Source organism: Eubalaena glacialis, chromosome 16 (assembly GCF_028564815.1).
Source record: "Eubalaena glacialis isolate mEubGla1 chromosome 16, mEubGla1.1.hap2.+ XY, whole genome shotgun sequence".
NCBI classification, from domain to species: Eukaryota; Metazoa; Chordata; class Mammalia; order Artiodactyla; family Balaenidae; genus Eubalaena; species Eubalaena glacialis.
Genome location: NC_083731.1, coordinates 69,756,159 through 69,777,196, shown reverse-complemented (window position 1 = coordinate 69,777,196; position 21,038 = coordinate 69,756,159). Strand labels below are relative to the sequence as shown.

General features: G+C 41.2%; 1 protein-coding gene across 2 annotated transcripts in view; it reads right to left on the bottom strand.

The window, feature by feature from the left end:
* Positions 1 to 21,038, bottom strand: part of LRCH1 (leucine rich repeats and calponin homology domain containing 1) — a 189,304-nt gene that overhangs the window by 97,792 nt on the left and 70,474 nt on the right. For both annotated transcript variants that reach the window (XM_061170597.1, XM_061170596.1), the window contains exon 2: positions 872 to 1,016. In XM_061170597.1, coding sequence (XP_061026580.1) covers positions 872 to 1,016 — 145 coding nt within the window. The remainder of the gene's footprint in view (positions 1 to 871; positions 1,017 to 21,038) is intronic.

The following is a 21,038-nucleotide window of genomic DNA, read 5'->3' as shown; positions in this document are numbered from 1 at the left end:
CTAGTCAGGTCCACTCTTTGCACATTAAGATAATGCAACTGACAAGAGTGAAGGCTGCACAAAGGCTTGAACTTTGCAACTTTGTTTTAATAGTAGAGATAGATTTGATAAAACAGCTCCCCTTCTCTCCTGACATCCCAGATGTGAGTCAAGAATTTAGGAAACAAGGAGTCAAAATCTGGCCAGAGAAGTTGACAGTCACAGCAGCAAAGTCTAAAAGTTAGACCTTAAAAGAGTTCGTTTTCTTAACTTCAGGGCTACTTAGTGCATTAATAGGTTATACTGTGTTGTGCTTAATCAGAGTCAATACAGACCACTGACCCACCCTCAGCAAACACTGACCTAATTTAATGGGCTAAAGACAGCAAACTTTATATCTTGCTGGAGTTGCTCAGTGCTCCTCCTTAACTTTCTCCAGCGGCCTAAAGTAAACAGGCTCAGTCAGCGCTGGGTAGCAAATCTAATGGCACCAATAACCCCCCAAACCTGCAAGGCCCTAATTTGTCCCAACCCCCAAACCTTTTCCACTTCCTTCATCCTTCCTCCTACAAAATCTACATCAATACCCGAAGAAAATATACCAACAAGTTTCCAAGTACCAAATAGTCACAACGTATAAATGATGCTGTATAAATTTTAAGAAACCAAAACATCTTGTCCTATTGACATTCAGAGAAGTCTAGTGCCAAAAACGAAATTAACGGCACCACAAATGTATTAGAAAAGATATTTCTTCAATAATCTTCATGTGATTTACTTCAAAGGGTGATCAGAAAAGATCAAAGAGAAAAAAAGAAAAAAAAAACTGATGGAAATGCAAGCAATTATTTTTTTTCATCGAATTTGATTATAACCTTTATAGTCAACCTACCTTAAATTTAAGTAAGTCAGCATCTGCAGATTAATGATGGCCTCTGGAATGACTCTGATACAATTATGATACAGATTAAGAATTTCCAGTGATACAAAATGGCACAATTCCATTGGAACTTCAACCAGTCTGTTTTTAGATAAATCTATGAGAAAAGGAAAAAATATCTTGTTAATAACTCTTCAACATAATCCAATACAATCTTATCAACTATCAATACTTCTTCCTTAACACATTTTAAAATAAACATTATCATCTACATTTAGATCATTTTTTGCACCATTGTTACTATGGCGTTGTGATTCCTGTTACCTAGCGTTGTAAAGCCCAATTCATATAGAAAAGCAAAAATACTGCTGAAACAGTTTTAGCCCTATTTTTTTTTAAAATAAATTTATTTATTTATTTATTTGTTGCTGCGCGTGGGTTTTCTCTAGTTGTGGCGAGCGGGGGCTACACCTCGTTGCAGTGCACAGGCTTCTCATTGTGGTGGCTTCTCTTGTTGCAGAGCACGGGCTCCAGGCGCGCGGGCTTCAGTAGTTGTGGCACGTGGGCTCAGTAGTTGTGGCTCGCCGGCTCTAGAGCGCAGGCTCAGTAGTTGTGGTGCACGGGTTTAGTTGCTCCGCGGCATGTGGGATCTTCCCGGACCAAGGCTCGAACCTGTGTCCCCTGCATTGGCAGGCGGATTCTTAACCACTGCGCCACCAGGGAAGTCCTAGCTCTTTATACTAATTTGTAAATTCAGGCCAGGTATAAGGGCAACCGAATCAACATTTACTTTTCACTCCATCTGAAAATTATGTTTCCCCTGGACAAACATGTAAAATTGAATCCTTTAATATATCTGAATACACAGTTGCCTTAATATTTCATTTATTTAATTCAATTTTGCATTCATAACATATTATCTCTCAGAACATGTCTTTTATACCTTTCCCAAACAAACACATAGTAGATACTAACATATTTCATTCACTAGAATTACTGAGCACGTACAATGTACAAGAAAGAGATAAATCAGTTGTGTCTGTGAAGGATGGATACTATGTCTGCCGCATGACCTTCAGTAAAACTGGCTCCCTTGCCAAGTGTACCAAAGACAGTAATAATGGTCTACAGAGTAATGTAAACGTATAGTACAGTTTACAGTATCACCATCTCAACAATAAAAATATGGAATTGTCCTTAACGTCCAAATCTGGGAATGGTAAACATGATTGTGAAATGCCATGAAACACTGAATATAAAAAAGAGCCACCAACTCTTGAAAACAGTAACTCAACAACAACAGAGCACCTCACCCTTATTTAGCAGGGGCTTAATCAGTATGATTTGAAGATGTTCAGTAAATAATATTTCAGATACACTTAAGGAATCACACTATGTGGGTGAGGGACTTAAATAGGTCAATATTATAATGAAATGTAAGTCAAAAAGCTACCTCGCTGACTGACCTTCCAATAGATAAACACATAAATCAACAAAAACAGGTCTAGATTGCTTCAGAGGGGGAATTCCAGGAAACTTTTAAGGGATAATTCTGATAATATTTAAACCATTTCAAACCATATGAAAGGAAGGGAAGTTTCCAAATTCTTATTTAAACAGCAAGGTATAATATTGATATCATCACCCAACAAAGAAAGTACACAAAAGGGAAACTACATATGAATCTCCTTTCTAAATACTGGTGTGAATCCTAAATTAAAAATGAGCAAACAGAATTAAGCACTTACATACAAAGATTAACATACTATGATTAAGTGGGATTTATTCTAGGAATATAAGGATTTTTAAATATTATTTCAACAATTCATCATACAAAAAGAGTGAAATATGAAAGAGTGTATGATCATCTCTCCACTTTCATCCTTGTTTTCCCTTCCCCTTCTTCTATGATTCACACTGCAGTAAACTTCTTTTAAGGTCTCTGAGAATTTCAATAGGAAAATCACATGCAAAACTATCAGCTGTCCAGGGTCTGGCCACCAGTATCGCCCTAATCCTTTAATTGAGCTATTTTGTATTTTTCCAGGAATTCTTTTTTTTGAGAGTATTATATTATCCACTATAAATAAAGTTATAAGGTGTTAATGGTGGGCACCTGTCATGCCCGAACCTACAATGCTAGCCAAATGAACAGACCTCCGTGTCCACTGAGTTAGTGAGAATTTACCTATGCAACGCGCCCCTATCATCCTGGGTTTGTGTACCAGTTTCTAAATTAAAAGGGAAGAAATTACAAAACCTACATGTAGCTTAGATTCTTTCAATGCCTATATATCAATAGAAATAGTTGCCTAGATTAAATTAAAACAAAGCTGAAAAACAGAAAGAAACAAAAGTTTTCCTTTCCTGTTTACTACCCAGATTATTGACATTTTCATCAACATTTACTAAGTACATGATTTCTGCAGAAATGAAAAACACAGAGGGCTACTTTTAAAAAGTTTATCATTTGAAAGATGAAAGGCGCAAACCCTGAATTGAGCCGTAAGGTAAGAGGTTCTAATTGTGCTTAAAAAAAAAGTACAAATAAAGAGCTAAAATCCAGATGGGTAAATGTTATCATCCCTTGAGCACTTCCATCAAGCCAGGCATTATGCCTGCAGCTTTGCATCTAGTACCTCATTTAAACCAACGCAAGGAGCACTGTCACCACCAACCTAAAGATGAGGAAACTAGGCTCAGGAAGCTTATGTGACTTGTCCAAAGTCACAGAAATAAGTAATCATACTCACACCTAAGTATGTCTAACTGCAAGGCCTGACTGAGTTCCCCACGTGAGACCACTCTGCAAGATCATGATGTGTCCCACAGCTAGATTATTAGGAAGATACGGTGATTAAATCTTCACTGCATTTTTATGTGCCCAAAATGCAATAAAAACAGAGTCAACATGTTCTGTGTAAAGATTCAGAGGATAAGAAAGTTATAAACATTAAGTTCAAAAGAGAAAGTAATGAAAACAGTATGTCACCTGATGGGCTAAATTCTGGAAGTGGCTATAGGAAACTTGGTAAGTAGAAACTCTGGCTTCAACTGCCAATTATCCTAATGTTACATAAGCACTCTGTTTCACTAAAGAGTTTAGAATGAGTTTTCAAATACGTGACTTACTTTTCCTGCTTGGGTCTGAATATCATTTAATTCTCAACTAACTTTCTTACTGGAAGAGAAAAAGAGGGTGCGAAGAAACGAGCAGGTTTGCTTTCCTATAATTTACTTAGGCTCACGCAGAAATCATCTTGGATCCTTGGGCATCCACTAACCCGCAATGGGAAAGATGCCCAGAAAGGCTGGGGAAGTCAGTCTGGATTAAGATGTTTTGACTTTGATAATCCAGAGTGGATAATCCGATTATAAACAATGGAACAAATGACATACCAGTTTGTTCAAAATTCTTCCTATCAGCTGAAAGCAAAGAACTAAAATGGGGTGTGGTCCTTCTTTTAAAACACACACACGTACACACACACACAAAGGAGGAGGAGGAAGAGATCCAGGACTTAGTTGTAATTAAAGACGTGAGCAGACCGTCAGTTCATGGTGCCCACACAGATGTGAGTGTCCCTAACTGGGACTTTGAAAGGGCAGATCCATGCCAGAGGCAGAGAGAGCTCAAGCAGGAGCCTGGCTGCCCCACTCATGACTACAGACAGACCAAGATGGGAGCAATGAAGGTTCTCCAACTCAGGAAAGACAGAAAGAATAAGAGTTCAAAGAAAACAGGCAAGTGTTAAGGAGGCAATTTGTATCTTTATTTTGAAATACAACCCAAACCAGCTTGGGCAAACGGGTCAGGAGCTGTGAAAAGCCCAGTACTTTCCGAGTGATAGATAGATAAGTAAGCTTTTAAACTAGAGATAAACAGCCATGAGGAATTTGTGTTTATTTTTGTTGTTTATTGCTCTAATTTTGTTATAAATACATGGAGGTATAAATGAACCCACTTATGAGCTATTTCCCTAAATAAAGTATTTGCCTAGCATTTCTCAATCTCGTTGGTATACTGGAATCACTTTTAAAAATCCTGAAGCCTGGGGTCCATGGTCAGAAGTACTAGGGTGTGACTTGGGCACCCCTGTATATCCAGTTGATCCCCACTAGCCCAGGGGAAACACCGGTGATCCACCCTCTCAGCTTCCTACCTAAAGCAAGACCCACCAATAGGCGGCGCTCTCCTAGGAACAGGCGATCAGGCCCAGGAAGGGTCCGGTTTAGACAACAGGCTTGGGAAAGAAAGCCTGTGCCAATCCAGAGTTAACCACTGCTCAATTAGATTCTTACTCTAAATTCCAACTCAACTGTTTTTTGGATACAATCAGAGCAACAAAAATCCGATCTGCAATAGAGTTTTCATATCATCGGTTGGCTACGATCAGAGAAAATTTGGTTTTTTCCTCACTGAATCTTCACCATAACCTAGGGAGGCAGGTGCTGTTATAACTCCCTGGTATGTGTGGACACCAAGGCCCAGAGAGGTTAGGTCACTTGCCTGAGGTCACAGAGCTAGTAAGTGGCAGAGGCAAGAACTAAACCAGTAGGTAGTTCTGAACCTCTGCTAGGTCAGCCTTGTCGGACTGCGATTACGGAAGGTCAGTTGTTCTTGTGCGTATCTCTAATTTAAAAAATAATAATCATAAGAGATCTGTTTCTGATGCCTGATCAGGAGGCATTAAATGATCCCAAAGCTCTGGACTAAAAGTAAGTGATCTTGGACCAGGTCCTCATATTTTCTCCGGGAAGAAGAGCATGTGTCATGGTGCCCGGTTGCCTACCCCCGAGCTGGACTCCGTCCTTCCTTGCTGGAAACCTGCCCGGCGGTCTAGCCTGGCCCTGGGGAGCGGGGTCCACCGCAGCTCTGGGCAAACAGCGGGGCAGCAAACCGGAACTCCAGAACCACGTCCTGCTCGTGTCTGCTTCTTAATTGAAACGTTCACATGAGAGCAGAGCAGCCAGAAATAAAACAATAAGTTTCGACCCGGCCAAAACAAGCTTTGCAAAGCCCTAAAATAAAGTAGCCAAACGAATAAAAATGAGCAGAGGAGGGTAGAAAAACAGTCAGTGGAATCTGGTATGCAGTCAGCACCCTCAGAGGCACGATGTTTTTGTATAAAAAAGGAAAGTGGTGCCTCAGGAGGGACTGGACGGGGCCTCCCACTCTCCACCGACGACATCCTGAGCTATAAGCCGCCACAGCCACCGGCAGAAGCCTAATGGACCAGCACAGCTGGCAACCTCATTTGCAACGTCTTGCCTTCTGGTCAGAAGAAAAGGCCTGATCACTGGCGGTCGAATCATGCCCAGTTCCGAAAGGACCAAATGAGACATGTTTTGAGTTGAAGGATAAACATGTTATCATGGAAGTTTAATTTTAGCCTATTAGCACCTATCATGATGTCTCAATAATTGGGTGAAATATGTGTCCTTCACATATAAAACTAAACCCCTGACCCACAGACAAGCATATGGGACCCACTGTCTTCCTAGTACTGAAGGGACACTCTGTGCCAGGCCATCTGCACTCTCTTGCTTGGTCCCTCCTGGGTCCACTGTTCAGAGATAATCCTTGGGTGGAAGGATGGTCTGGGGCCACTTGCCCTGTCTGGACAATCCATATCCCTTTTCTTCTAGGTAGGCAGGGGTCTCTCCAGAAGAATCTCAGCTACATCCTTCTACAGGGGAGCGCTCCACAATGTCCTGGGTGTCGGACTGCCCCTCCTCTTTCAGCACAGACACCCCACCCAGCCCCGTGATTCAGCCCCCATGGGCCACTCCCGGGACAACTGCACATTTGGAAATGCTCTGGAGTAAGGGAGCCTACTCCAGGCAGTGAAGCAGAGCCCATGGGCTGACTCATACTTGCCTCTGGAGATAAAACCACCAGACACTTCCAGTTTTAAACAGGCAGAACTAATCAGAGGATTCATAAAAATTTTGAGTGAGTCAACCAAGATTTCATGCCACATCTCTAAGAGATCAATAAAAGAAATCTTGTCAAACGCTAGAGATTTGTTAAACAATTCCTCCGTACGAACCATGAAGTCTTCCCTGATTACCTACTTAAAATGTCAGCACGTCCATCTTAACCCCCCTCCCTCTGTTCTACATTTTCTTTGTTGTCTTAGCCCTTGGATAACCTTCTAAAATAGCATACAATTTACTCATGTATTTTGGTTGTTAATTTTCTCTCTTCCTCTACTAGAATGAAAGTTCCATGAAGGCCGGGATCTTTACATTGTTCACCGGTAGACAGTAAAGGCTTAATAAATATTCATTGAATGAATGCGGTAGGAAAGCAGATTCTTAGGTCAGACAGCTAGAGTTCAAATCCTGATCCCACCACTTAGTGTGTAGACTTGGAAATAATTACTTAATTTCTCTATGCCGCAGTTTCTTTGCCTGTAATATGAGAATAATAATAGTACTGGCTCCGCTGAATTATTGGAAGGATTAAATGGGATGATACATATAAAGTCCTTACAGCAGTACCTGGCACAGAGGGAAGGACTCTAAGAATAGTCTCTATCATTATGTTAGCTAATGCTGGGTTCCAAATGCAGTATTTCTAGCAAGAAAAAAGGCCTGGGCTGCGAAGGAGTTTAAAATCTAGCTGACAAGCACATGAAGCACACCATATGTACAAATGCCTCATGATAATAATAAATCAGAGATGAAAGAATAGAAAAAAACAATTGTGTATTATGAGTCAAAAACCTGTAAGTTGGTTTGAAGGCTCCCTTTCCCAAGCTGAAGGAGGAAATAAGATATAGAAATTAGTCTTGGGAAATGCCAAAAAGGATATAATGACAGACTCTTGGCCTGGTGATTTTATTAGCAGCTGATACCTATTTAGCCCACAAAGTACTAAAGAGGTAATTACCTATAGGTGGCCTTTTCCTGAACAACTGCATTACTGAAATGTTGATAGCAAAAATTGATTTCTTTATTGTACTTCTCCTATCCAAAGTGTTGCCAAAAAAATGAGGAAATAATATTTTAAAAGACTACCGCAGATGGAATTGGCGGGTGGGGGGGAAGTCCTGTTCCAAAGTATTATCATTTTACTTAAAGAATCTCTGAAAGGCTCACTCAGAGGCTTTTACTCTTAAACACAATTCTAACAAACGCTATTATTGACTGTTTCAGTCCCACTGCCTTTCAGAAGCAACAAATAGATTTTTTAAAGGGAGGCAGCCATAAGAAAGTGTGCTTCTAAATAGTAACAAAGAGTGAAATATACAGACATATTAAAATCTAAGTATTTTAAATGTAATGGTCAGAGCCCTTCTAATATTATAGCGCAATGTACTAGTAGCACCAAAATAATACTCACAATGCTGAATAATCTACCAATAGTTAACATATTTGGGAACTAAACTGTCTTTATTTTTTATTTATTTATTTATTTTTGGCTGCGCTGGGTCTTTGTTGCTGCTCACAGGCTCTCTCTAGTTGCGGTGAGCTGGGGCTACTCTTCGTTGTGGTGCATGGGCTTCTCATTGCGGTGGCTTCTCTTGCTGTGGAGCATGGGCTCCAGGCACGCAGGCTCAGTTGCTCTGAGGCATGTGGGATCTTCCAGGACCAGGGCTCGAACCTGTGTCCCCTGCATTGGCAGGCAGATTCTTAACCACTGCACCACCAGGGAAGCCCTAAACTGTCTTTAAAATGTTCTGTTCAAGAGAGCAGGGCAGTGTCTATTTTTAATGTTTTTGTGTAAAATTACTCAAAACAAAAACATTTTAGGTGGTTACAGTTTCTCTGAAATGACCCATTCCCTAGTGATTCTGTTTAGATAATGAATCATTTCCCATTTGCTTAAACAAAACTTTTGCTCTGAGGCATAATAAAAACAGCCCATCAACAGTAATAATCTTTAAAATGAGAAATACTAATTTGAAAGGAAAATACTAATTTTCTCATGGAACATGGTTGCTTTAAGTAGCATTATTTGCAATAGTCAAAAGGTAGAAATAACCCAAATCTCCATCGAAGGATGAATGGATAAGCAAAATGTGGTCTATACATACAATGGAATATTATTCAGCTTTAAAAAGGGAGGAAAGTTTGCCATATGCTACCACATGTCCTTGAAGACATTATGCTAAGCGAAATAAGCCAGTCACAAAAAGACAAATACTGTATGATTCCACTTATACGAGGTTCCTAAAGTAGTCAAACTCATAGAGACAGAAAGTAGAATGATGGTTGCCAGAAGCTGGGGGAAGGCAGGATGTTAAGTTATTATTTAGTAGGTACAGAGTTTCAGTTTCGCAAGGTGAAAAGAGTTCTGTGGATGGATGACAGTGATAGAACACAACAACATGAATGCACTTAATGCCACTGAACTGGGCACTTAAACATGGTTAAGATGGTAAATTTTATGCTACATGTTATTTTATCACAATTGAAAAAAAAGAATGCTTTTTAAAATGGCCACAAAATACAAACATTATCCTGGAACTTACAATTTCCCAGAATAACAGAAATTACTAACCATGCCAGGCTGGAAGCCTGAGTGAAGGGGACAACTTTGGGGAATTACACAGGGACAGATGGCACATCTACACCATCCATGTTATTAGGCAGCTCTATGACCAAGTACCACTAAATCAGCACTTACCTTACCTAACAGTGTTCTCTAGCTCCATCCACTCATCTATATACACATATACACTCATCACACTGCCAACCATTGTTAGGTGCTTGATACAACTGCACCTCATAAATGTTGGGAAGAAGAGTGAATAGCAGTCCCTGGAACTCAACAAATGACAGTTGAGAAAAGAAATAAATTAGGGCATGGCTTCGGCTTTAACAATCTCACAGAGCAGAAAAGGAAGAGAGACACAGAGCCCAATGGTAAAATTCTAGAGAGACATGTGAGAAGAGGCACAGTCACAGACAACCGCAGGAACGGGGGTCCCCGAGGGTGCAGAGGAGCCCAAAGGAGACACAGCATGGGGCTCTGCTGAGACCCGAGGCGGGGAACAGGGAGTGTGCGGGCCAGCCCCCTGGCAGGTCAGACTAAGGGCAACTGCTCAGGTGCTGTGAGCAGGGCAGGAGCCCTTGGGTTCTCTGGGGTGCAAGAGGGAGAACAGTCTCTGGAGCTTTCCCTGTGAGGTTCTAGAGCTCAAAGAGCACTTCAGTAAAGCACAGGATAAAGTATTTAAAATGAAACAAATACCTTGTTGCTGGACTGAAGTTGAGCAGCTGATGACAATCACTCACCAGCCAGTTCAAGGATAGTCTCTGTCACATTGTAACTAGAGGAAAACTAGTTACTAGTGATCAAGGGATTTGCCAAGTGCTGCACAATGAGTAACTGGGGAACACAAAGAAAGTGAGTCCCAAGCGCTCTAAGGGCTCACACTCACATGAGTGTGTTGGAGTTAAAGGAAGAGAGTGGACTTTCTGTGAACAGAGCAGGGAGCAGGGAGGAAGACAGAGTGGCCAACCTTGAACCCCATGGCCTCAGTCTGGCTGGAGTTTACTATCATTCCAGGTTTACTACCCAGAATGAAACAAGGCACAGTTGTGAGTTGATTACATAAATATTAAAACTCTCAACCAGGGGCTTCCCTGGTGGCGCAGTGGTTAAGAATCCGCCTGCCAATGCAGGGAACACGGGTTCAAGCGCTGGTCTGGGAAGATCCCACATGCCGCGGAGCAACTAAGCCCGTGCGCCACAACTACTGAAGCCCGCGCACCTAGAGGCCATGCTCCGCAGCAAGAGAAGCCACCGTAATGAGAAGCCCGCGCACCGCAACGAAGAGTAGCCCCCGCTCGCCGCAACTAGAGAAAGCCCACGCACAGCAACAAAGACCCAACACAGCAAAAATAAATAAATAAATAAATAAATTTATTTTTTAAAAAAAGAAAAAAACGCTCAACCATAAAAGAAATGTTATTTGCTGGAAAGAAAGCCCTTTATAATAAAAATGACCTTACCATAATTTTTTCCAGGATTTTTACCTTTGTTAGCTTTTGAAATCAAATATACTGTGAAAGAGTCTACAGAACGTCAGAAAACCATAAGCATCAATTAATTAGATTCTTTTATTATATATTTTAAAAATAGCAAATAAAAACATTAGGAAAGTTAATATTACCCCCCCCAAGGTAAAGAGGATGGAATGATTTTATAGTTTTTATTATTGATTTGGTCTCTCATTAAATGGAGGCTTTTAGAGGCAAATCAAATATTATCGTTTTTTGCAATGTTGTAAATAATCTCAAGCATGAGACCATGTAAGATCTTTAATTATCAAAGATAAAATTATTGACCCTCCAAGAGACTTCCTAACTGGCATGGAAACACATTAGTACATTTTTAAAGAGTTCTAAGATAAAGAAATGAATCTTTCCTTTTATTAACTCTGAACTAAGTCACAGTTCTACTAGCCAGATAATCTATTATTCAAGTTCCCCAAATACTTGTGTTAAACATCAAGGAGAATGAGGGTAATAGCCATCACTTTGAAATAGAAATCATACAGAATTCAAAATTTATGTCATATGGTGTCAATTATATCAGTGGTTGATTAATCTCAAATGAGACAAAATTTTAAAAGCTACCCACAAGTTCTGAGCCAGTTTCAACATATTGCTGATAATGTCAAAGGAGGAATCATTGCCACAAACTTAATTTTTTTTAAAAAAACCCTTAAAGATATTTCTAGTGATATTTTTAAGTAGATATGATTCAAGAAATCTAAAGTTACTGTAATATTTAAATGTAATATTCCATAAGAAAGCCAGTCTTATACATCAGCCTGTTTGAAAATCCATAGTAATCTTCTGATACATAATAAAAATACTATTTTTACCACTAGTGACATTTTATGTGTATAAAAATGCTCAGAGCAGCCTTAAATTATTGTTTCATTTGTCTTTCCTTCTTTGAAAATAGACACATTATTTGGGGGAATTTTAAATTCAACTTTGTTATCTTTTGGATAAAACTGAAACTTGAAATTTCAAATGAAGCCTGCAGTTTTAAGAGAGGGAAAAGGACAATTTATTATGCTTTTCTGTTTGGGGAAGCTTCTTCGCAACAGAGTCACTCAACAAATACTTTTTGTGCACCCATTGGGTACCAGGAATAGTTCTGAGCAGTGGGCAAACAGCAGTGAACACTGGCAAAATCCCTGCCCTCCAGAGCTTACATTCTAGTGGGGTGTGACCTAAACAAAACTAATAGAGAAAAATAAAGTAGAATAAAGAAATAGGAAGTCTGGAGCAGGGGACTGCAAATTTGAACAGGATGACCAGGGAGAATTCACCAATAAAGTGAAAGTGAGTGAAGAGTTGAAGGAAGGAAGAAAAGAAGTCATGGGAACATCTGGGGAGATGAGCCTCTCCCCAGGATGAACAGCAAATGGAAGAGCCCTAAGGTGGGAGGAGGGGCCATACGGCAGGGACACCGGGGAACCTCGTGGGGCTCCAGCAGAGGGAACCAGTGTGATGATCTTAAGAAGGTGGAGGTGGCAGCCTTCCATAGGGACGTGGACAATTCCTCTCCAGCAACGGAGGTAAGGCAGCGAGCGGATTTGGGCACAGATGCAGATAACTGAGGGGATAGGGTGGTGGGCACACAGCGAAGTTCCCTTCTGATTGCCTGCAAGCCCAAATAGCTGAGAGGGAGGGAGGGAGGAGAAGATGTTAACGGTTTTAGGAGAGACAAAGTATGAAGTCGTCAGTAAGAGAGCAGGAAAGTGACAGCACTAGAGAAACACAGAGTGCCGGGTGACTTGAAGATTGTGGTCATGAACTGAAAGTGAGATGGCTGGGATGGCCACAGTGCATACAAATGCCCGAGAGAAGGTGCATATTTCACTGTGTTCATTTGGTCATGTCCAACCTCAGTACCTTTGCCTATCAAAAAGTTCAACATAGAGATGAAAAAAGAAGTATTGGCTTACAGTTTACAGCTCTGGTGCCAGAGTACGTATCTAACTGGAGAGAGCCAAGCAAAGTCACCACAGGTGAGCCTACTCAGCAGTAAGTCACAGATGCTGGCAAGGTGGGGGGGACTCCCAAGGCTGTGTGGCATCTTCCCTATCCCTTCCCACCACAAGTAAAACCATCTACACTCACTCAGTCATTTACTGGATGTCTTCTACAAGCTGGGCACAACATGCTAGATGTTGTATAGAGCAACATGAATTGAACACTCAATTCATAACCTCAGGTAACTCAGGGTCCAACAGGGGAGGAAGAGAAATCAAAGAAAATGTACAATGAATTAGATCTATATTTATCAGCATGGTTAAATATCATTTCTGTCTGAAAGGTTGAGAAGGGCTTCAAGGAGGCATTGACCTGTAAGCTGAGTCTCTGGACAAGTGTCTGGGAGACCACCAGAGGCAGAGCGGATAATTCACTCCAGACCAACAGGCGCAGCCCACTTGAAGAATGGAGGGACGGGGTAGCTCGCTGAGGAACTGTCACTGGCATTATGGCTGGGGTACATGGGGTTGATGTTCAGCAGGGATGCATGGTTAAAAAGAGTGGCGACAAAAATCCAGGTGAGCAATGAGAAGGGCCGAAAGTAAGGCAAAGACATTTGATAAGGAAGAATGGTCATCATCATTGTCGTCACCATCACCATCACCACCATCGTCATCAGGAGGGAATGGATAAGGGAGACATTTATGAGGCAGAATTGGCAGTGCTTAGTGCTCTGTTAAATACAGAAAGTGAAGAGAAAGAAAGAGCTGAGGGCATCTTGGGGTTTCTGGCTTGGGTAAATGCCGGGAAGCATGCTACTTGCTCAAAAAAAGAACTAGGTTTGTGGGTAATGGTGGGAGAGGAGAGTCGTGCTGAGTTTAGTTTTTGATACATTAATTTAATGTATCTGTGGAGCAACAGCGTGGTCTGTTGGCCATTGGAGTTTGGGTCTGGAGCCCATAAGAAAGGTCTTGGCTAAAATGTAGGTTTGGAAGACATCAGCATATAAATAAGGAGTGGTCATATATGACATGACCCTGGAAAAAAGTGAAAACTGACGAAAGAAAATGAGCTATCAAAGGATCTCCAGCAGCTGCTACCATAGAGCCAATGTCCTTCTCTTTCCAATCACAACTTCTTGAAACCCAAAGGCTTGGTTCCACGGCCTGAGAGCCATGATGAGTTCTGGAATTCAGACTTTCTGAACCAAAATCCAGTGTTATTTCCACTATAGCATTCTGCCCCATGTGTTATTGTACAGTTCAATGATAATGATAGTTTTATACTGACACCCTGACCAAGTGTGTGTAATATGATGACAGCATTTAATTGCTACATTATCACTCACCTGTTAGGAACCAATCATGATCCATGCTTTAGAAATGAGTATCCTTTCAGTTATACTTAGGTTCACGATCAATTCCTAAAACAACAAAAATACTGTAGGCTAAACTACCAAGGCAATTGAGAAATTTGACTGCTTCCAGAAACACTTACTTGGGCAATTTTTTTTCTTCGCACAAAAATAGGAAACAAAGTGTGGACTGTCTACAAAGTGCCTGATTTCCAATTTTTAAAGTTCACACTTAGCTAGGGCAGCACTGATAAGAAAGGCATTTTTGTGATGGTGACTGAATATAGTATATTCCATTGTAGGAACATGAATTTTAAGTCTAGAAATAGTTTCAGATGATTTCTGTATCCTTTTTACAGATCTAGCTGGAAGCTTCTTGCTGAACCAAAAAGTAATAAGATTGTTGATAATAAAACAGAAGCTGCTTCACATTATCACTTATTAGAAACTATAATAGAAATGCAGTTTATCTAAATTATTTAAGAAAATATATTTAACTGGTATATTATTTTCAAATATATGGTTTCTGGAAGATTTAAATGTAAACAAAATGCTCATTTTCTTGAGACTTCTCTTTTTCCTCTCATTTTGGTCAATTTACTTCATCTACGATTCATGCATAACAAATAATTGTTGCTCACATTTTTGTAAAGCAAGAGCTTTTTATCAAAGGTTCTGAAAAGAGCTAGTGTGCATGGAATATATTCAGGAGTCTACCCACTTACAGCCTCTTGAATTATGCTTTAAACTTGAAATCAACATAGGTTTTTATCTTTTCATTATTAATTGCTTCGCAAACAATTTGAAATCCAAATCTTAGAAAATCTTTTTTTCCTCCTGAAGTTCAAACTGCATATTAGTCCCATGCTAAAGTGGACACAAAAATGATGGATGCAAAATTATCCAGTGTCTGCAATGAGTATTCTCTGGTCTTCACACTGAGTCAGTGGGCAATAATTGCCCCACCTAAGCGTTCATACATATATATGCACCACACATACGGCACTAGTTCATCGACGGTTCCTACCAGCAAATGCGGGCCCTGCCAGTACTATTAAGTCGCCATGGCCACTAATCATTATTGAGCACTTACTGTCTCCCAGGCACATCGACTGTTTTCTATGAGCTTATCAGCTCATAAAAACTTAGTGGGGATGTTATCCCCACTGGATAACAGTTTCTCAGATGAAGAAACTGAGACAAAGAGGGGTAAAATAATTTGATCCATAACACACAGCTAAAAAGTTGTAAATGTACTTAATGCCACTGAATTGTACACCTAACAGTGGTTAAAATGGTAAACTTTGTTATGTAATATTTCATCCCCAGAATAATTTAAAATATTATTTAAAAAAGAATAAACAGCCAGAGCCAAACTTGACTCCTTCTACCAAAATAAATTCCAGGTAGATTAAAAATTTAACAGTAAAAAGAAACAATAAAAGTACTAGAAAAAAAAGTTGCAAAGCTGAGATTCAAACCCAAATAATCTAGCTTCAGAGTCCAGGCTACATGCTAATGGTCTTCCACAAATTGCTATTTTATGGGAAAAACTACCCAAAGTGCTATTTTATAGACCACCCTCATCATCATCAAATTAAGTTTCATAATAACTCAATAGCACCGCATGGCTTACTGGAAAATATGGAATGCACTGGGCAGGTCTATCTTCTGAACACATGAGGGGCAAACCCCAACACAAGGTTGGAAGCCACCTAGAAAGCCTCAACACTGTAACGAGTTGTTCATTCCAAGGGAGACTGCCAAATGCACTGGAGAACCCACTTTTGGAACCTGTAGTTTAGGGGGAAATGTTTGCTATGGAAAGGATGCAGAAAATAATCACACGCATGTTTGAAGAAACCACATGCATACAGCGGAGAACAAACAAAATTACAGTTTTCCAAAATACCTCAGAGTTGAAAGCTTGCAAAAAGCCTCAAAACTTTACTGCAGATCTAAAATAGAGTTCAGAGGGAGGAAGAAGAGGACAGATCCCAAGCTGAGGTCTCCTGGTGGCCTTCAGACAGAAAGAGTCCCAGACCTAGGGAGCAGAACTGGAAGGGAGCTAGAGAAAACCAGAGAAAAGCAGAGCTCCCCAAAGCCTGCAGTTTCATAAATGTCTTCTGTAAATGACTGCCCACCTCATTTATTTTACCATCTATCACATATTAAGTTAATTAGAACTTTCTCATGATTGTTCTAAATATCAGGTTAACTGCACTTGAAAAAGGAAGAAAAGTCAAAACGCCCCTCTCCCCATGCATTCAAAGCTTCGATGCGGAGTATAATTTCCATTTGACAAACAATGTGGTCCTTTCCCAGTCCCAATTTCTTAACGCACACAAAAGCCTGGCAGAGAACAACTGATCGAGAAACAGAAGGGACTGCTGGGTGGACCTCTCATCAAATTGTGGGACTGCTGAGATGCAGTTAAGTGAACCTTGGATTCTTGGACAATGGGTCATCTTATGATGACTGGCAAACAGGATGACACAAAATACATTTCCATAGGATTAGTCAAAATAAAAACAAGTGAGATGTGAAAAGTAAAAGACAGACATGGGCTACAGACCCAGAGAAGACAGTTTTCATCAGTACTGTCTTATTAATTGGGGAAAGATGTCTTTTTTTTTTCCTACAAAGGATCCTATCCTGGTCTCACTAGTTTGCTGTTCTGCTCACTGATTTTGCCCAGGTTTGAAACCCTCGAAAAGCTCTGCAACATGGTCCTTGGCCTTTTTTCGTTTCCTTAGCTTACCAGGAACGTGGCATTAAAGTTCTTAGGAAAGGCCTCTGCGATATCTTTACTTTCTGGTATTGGTGGATATTTAGCCCAGGCCACTGTCACATTCACAGTGAATAAGACATTCAAAATACTTTGTAAAAATTACTCTATGCGTAATCCAATGGGTATGTTCAGTGATGTTTAGTGGCGTCAGCAGCACTAGATATTGTCTGTCGCTACCCGGCATTTTCTGTCATGTGAATTAGATGGGCAAGAGGGAACTGGCTGAGCACAAAGCGGGAGTCACGCTCGTTCATACGTGTTTGCCCCACATCACTGCTTTGTACGTGCAAGTGACAGCAGCTGGACACGACGTGTAAAATGAAGCAGACACTCCGTGTAGCACCAGAGCCCACTGTGCCCGATGCCCACCGTGGTCTGAGCCTGTTGGGCCTCGCGTCTTAGGCGTGCCCTCTGTGCCATGCACTCTGCGTGAATTTCACAGAGCTTTGGGCTTTTCTCTTGCTCCCAATACTCACCAGTCTCACCTCCTTCCCTACGTCCCCTTCCATCAAGCAGCCTCACATCTTTTAATAAGTTAGTCATATTTACCAAAGTGTGTCTGTATACAGTAGGAATTTAATATGTCTTCTGAATTGTGCTTTTTATTCAGGTTTTTACTGTTTTTTGTTAGTGCTCTAGTTGCAAATTAGCATAGATTTAGAGTGGTCAGCCCGACCCTCTATTTTCTGTAAGCCGTATTCTTTCGAATGCCTGATTTTGTGGAACTTGAGGTTTTCAGGAATGTGCGTATCAAGCTTTCGCTGAGATACCTGTCATGGTAATTCGGTCCACAGAAACTGAGAAAAAGAGAAAATAATGCAGGCGCTTCAAAGATATCACATGGGTCCCAAAACTACAGATGAAAAGGAAAACCTGGAAAGAAAGAATTATATTTAGCTCTTCAAAATAAGCTATTGTTGTAAGTGACCAACAACCATGGGCCATGTCTAGCCAGGAATGGTATTGGCAGCTCCCGTGGAAAAGGAGCCTGGACGCTGCATCCTTCTTGATCTCTGCCATTTGTGTGTGTGTCTGTGTGTGTGCATGCACGCGCCGTAGTGGAAGGTGGACCAGGTTGAGAATGAGGGAGAAGGGGAGGGAAAGACCGCGGGAAAACAGTAGAACAGGCAGTGACCTAGCAATGCAATAAACACTGGACAAAGTCCCCAACTCCGCCTCTCACGTGTTACAGGGACTTGCATGGTTCATTTAATCCTCTGGGCCTCAGTTTCCCCATCTGTCAAATAAAAATCCTGTCTTATCTAAAACTCTATGATACTAAACAAAAGGAAAGAGTTAGAACTGAGCCATCCCTTCTCACTACCTTAGTTTCCAGGGAGATGGACCTGTCATCACATTTACATTTACAAACACCAGAATACACAGAAGCACGCAGATGCTGAAGACTAAAACGTTACTATCAAATTTCAAATACACACATATACTTTCAGACACGGGTCAGCTGGATTGAACTGAATCTTTCCAACTGGCCAAGAGAAACTATTATTATTTCTACTTTTCCCCTTTTTCCAAGTAGTATGCTTACAAGTAAATGACAGAAACAAAACCCAAACCTAAGCCCATCTGACTCCAAATCCAGCGTTTATTCCATTTTACCATCTGTCTATATAAAAGATGTATGGGTTATATGAAAACTCCCAACCATTCCTCAAACATTAATTTGAGAAAAACACATTAAAAAATTAAAGGAAATACTACCTGGTGTTTATCTAATTTACAATAAAACAGGAAGTCAGGATTTTAAAATCACTTTCACTTTTGTTTTTGTTCTGGGGAGTTTTCTTTCTTTTTCTTCTTCTGCGTAAACCCACTGCTAGGGGCAAATAATGAAAGAAAACAAAGAAAAGCAAGAGTGGCTATTTATTTGCTATATTAACATATGTCCTCTTTCCACCCATCTCAGCACATGAAAAGGGCTAAAACTGATCTAACAAAAATTGAGTCTAACATCATGTGGTTTACACATAATATGTCATTATCAAGGTTGCCAGGCTTAAAATGTAATTAAGTAGAAACTAACCAACAAACAAAGGAAGTCATTCTACTTCGCAACTCCTTGAATGACCCAAGGAGCCACTGTTTTAGGGTGATCTGTTCCACAGAGGTGGAAAGCTGGAACACAGAGGTCCACAGAGGATGTGAGGGGAGTTTGGAAGCAGGCAGTCCTAATGGGGACTGAGGAGACAGGGAAGAGGAGACACTTAAGCTTAAACCCCACATGCCAATAGGACATCACTGAGTATGTGGGCGGGGAGAGGGCTGGGCATCCACACAGGCAAAGCAGGCAGGTATGGTCAGAACAGGGGCAATGCTGAATATGAGGCTGACCAGATTGTTAAGCCTCTCTGTGCACATGACCCAGAGGCTGCCTGAGCTACTGAAGGTTTTTTGTTTTCGTTTTTTTAAATTTTTGGCTGCCTTGGGTCTTCGTTGCTGCACACGTGTTTTCTCTAGTTGCGGCGAGCGGGGGGCTACTCTTCATTGCGGTGTGCAGGCTTCTCATTGCGGCGGCTTCTCTTGTTGCGGAGCACGGGTTCTAGGTGCGCAGGCTTCAGTAGTTGTGGCACGCAGGCTCAGTAGTTGTGGCGCACGGGCTTAGTTGCTCTGTGGCATGTGGGATCTTCCAGGACCGGGGATCAAACCCGTGTCCCCTGCATTGTCAGGCGGATGCTCAACCACTGCGCCACCAAGGAAGTCTGCTACTGAAGGTTTTTAAGAAAGTAACAGAATGAGTTCCAGTGGGAGGAAGATCACTGATCATAACGAATCTGCCTCATACAACATTCCACTCCACAAGTAAATGCTGTTGTCACAAGGGTTAAAGTGTATCTTGAAAAAGTAATTCACACATTTGGAGTGGCTGGATTAAGTTCACAATATTGAGATTTTTCCCATCAATAATATCACTAGGTCATGCCAAAGGTCTTAGTAGTGTTTTACATTTTTTTCTTCATCTTGGCTAAAACAGATTGTGTCCCCAAGATAAGCAGCTGAATTCTAACTTTGCAAGGAATTCCCCCTACCCGCCCAGTCGTGCACCTGTTCTGGGACTTCTCAAAACAGAATCCCTTCAGGCTCCACTGATTCCCTGCAAGACTTCTCAACTCTGTGGATCTCCTGATATTCAAACCATTTTAAGAGGCATTTGTGTCCTCTTACCAAGGAAAAATGAAAATTTTCATTTCCACTGAAAATGGAGCTTTAGGGACTTCCCTGGTGGTGCAGTGGTTAAGAATCCGCCTGCCAATGCAGGAGACACAGGTTCGAGCCCTGGTTTGGGAAGATCCCACGTGCCGCAGAGCAACTAAGCCTGTGCTCCACAACTACTGAGCCTGCACTCTAGAGCCCGCGAGCCACAACTACTGAGCCCATGTGCCGCAACTACTGAAGCCCTCGCGCCTAGATCTCGTGCTCCGCAACATGAGAAGCCACTGCAATGAGAAGCCCGCGCACCGCAACAAAGAGTAGCCCCCGCTCGCCGCAACTAGAGAAAACCCGTGCGCAGCAAGGAAGACGCAACGCAGCCAAAAATAAATTAATTTTTAAAAAGCCTCTATACAATTCCTTAATGACAAGAAACAATGTCAAGCATATTAAAAAAAAAAGAAAGAAAAAAAGAAAATGGAGCTTTATCAGCTGTAACAGCCCGTGACTTGGTGAGCAGGTATGGGTTAGCAATGGGGAGAGACTGACGGACTGACTGCCAAAGGGAGGTCATTCTGAAACTCAGTTTAGTGGGTCCTGGCGGCCTCTCAAAGTGCTTTCCTTAATGAGGTATACAGCACACCCGTTCTCAAGCTTCACACCAGCCAAATCGAACACCAGAGAACAAAACCCAATGAAAGAAGCGATTACAACGGAGTGTTCTATTTTATCCACATAAACTCAGTCTGCAGAAAATGTACTGCAAGTTAAAAACAGAGTCAGGGTTGCATAAATTACTCTTTAAGTCAAGGAAAGGGGGTGGGGCAGCAGAAGGGAAAAGAATGATCAAATTGGCACAATCACTAATGGAAGATGATTAATTAAACATATCCCTGGAGGAA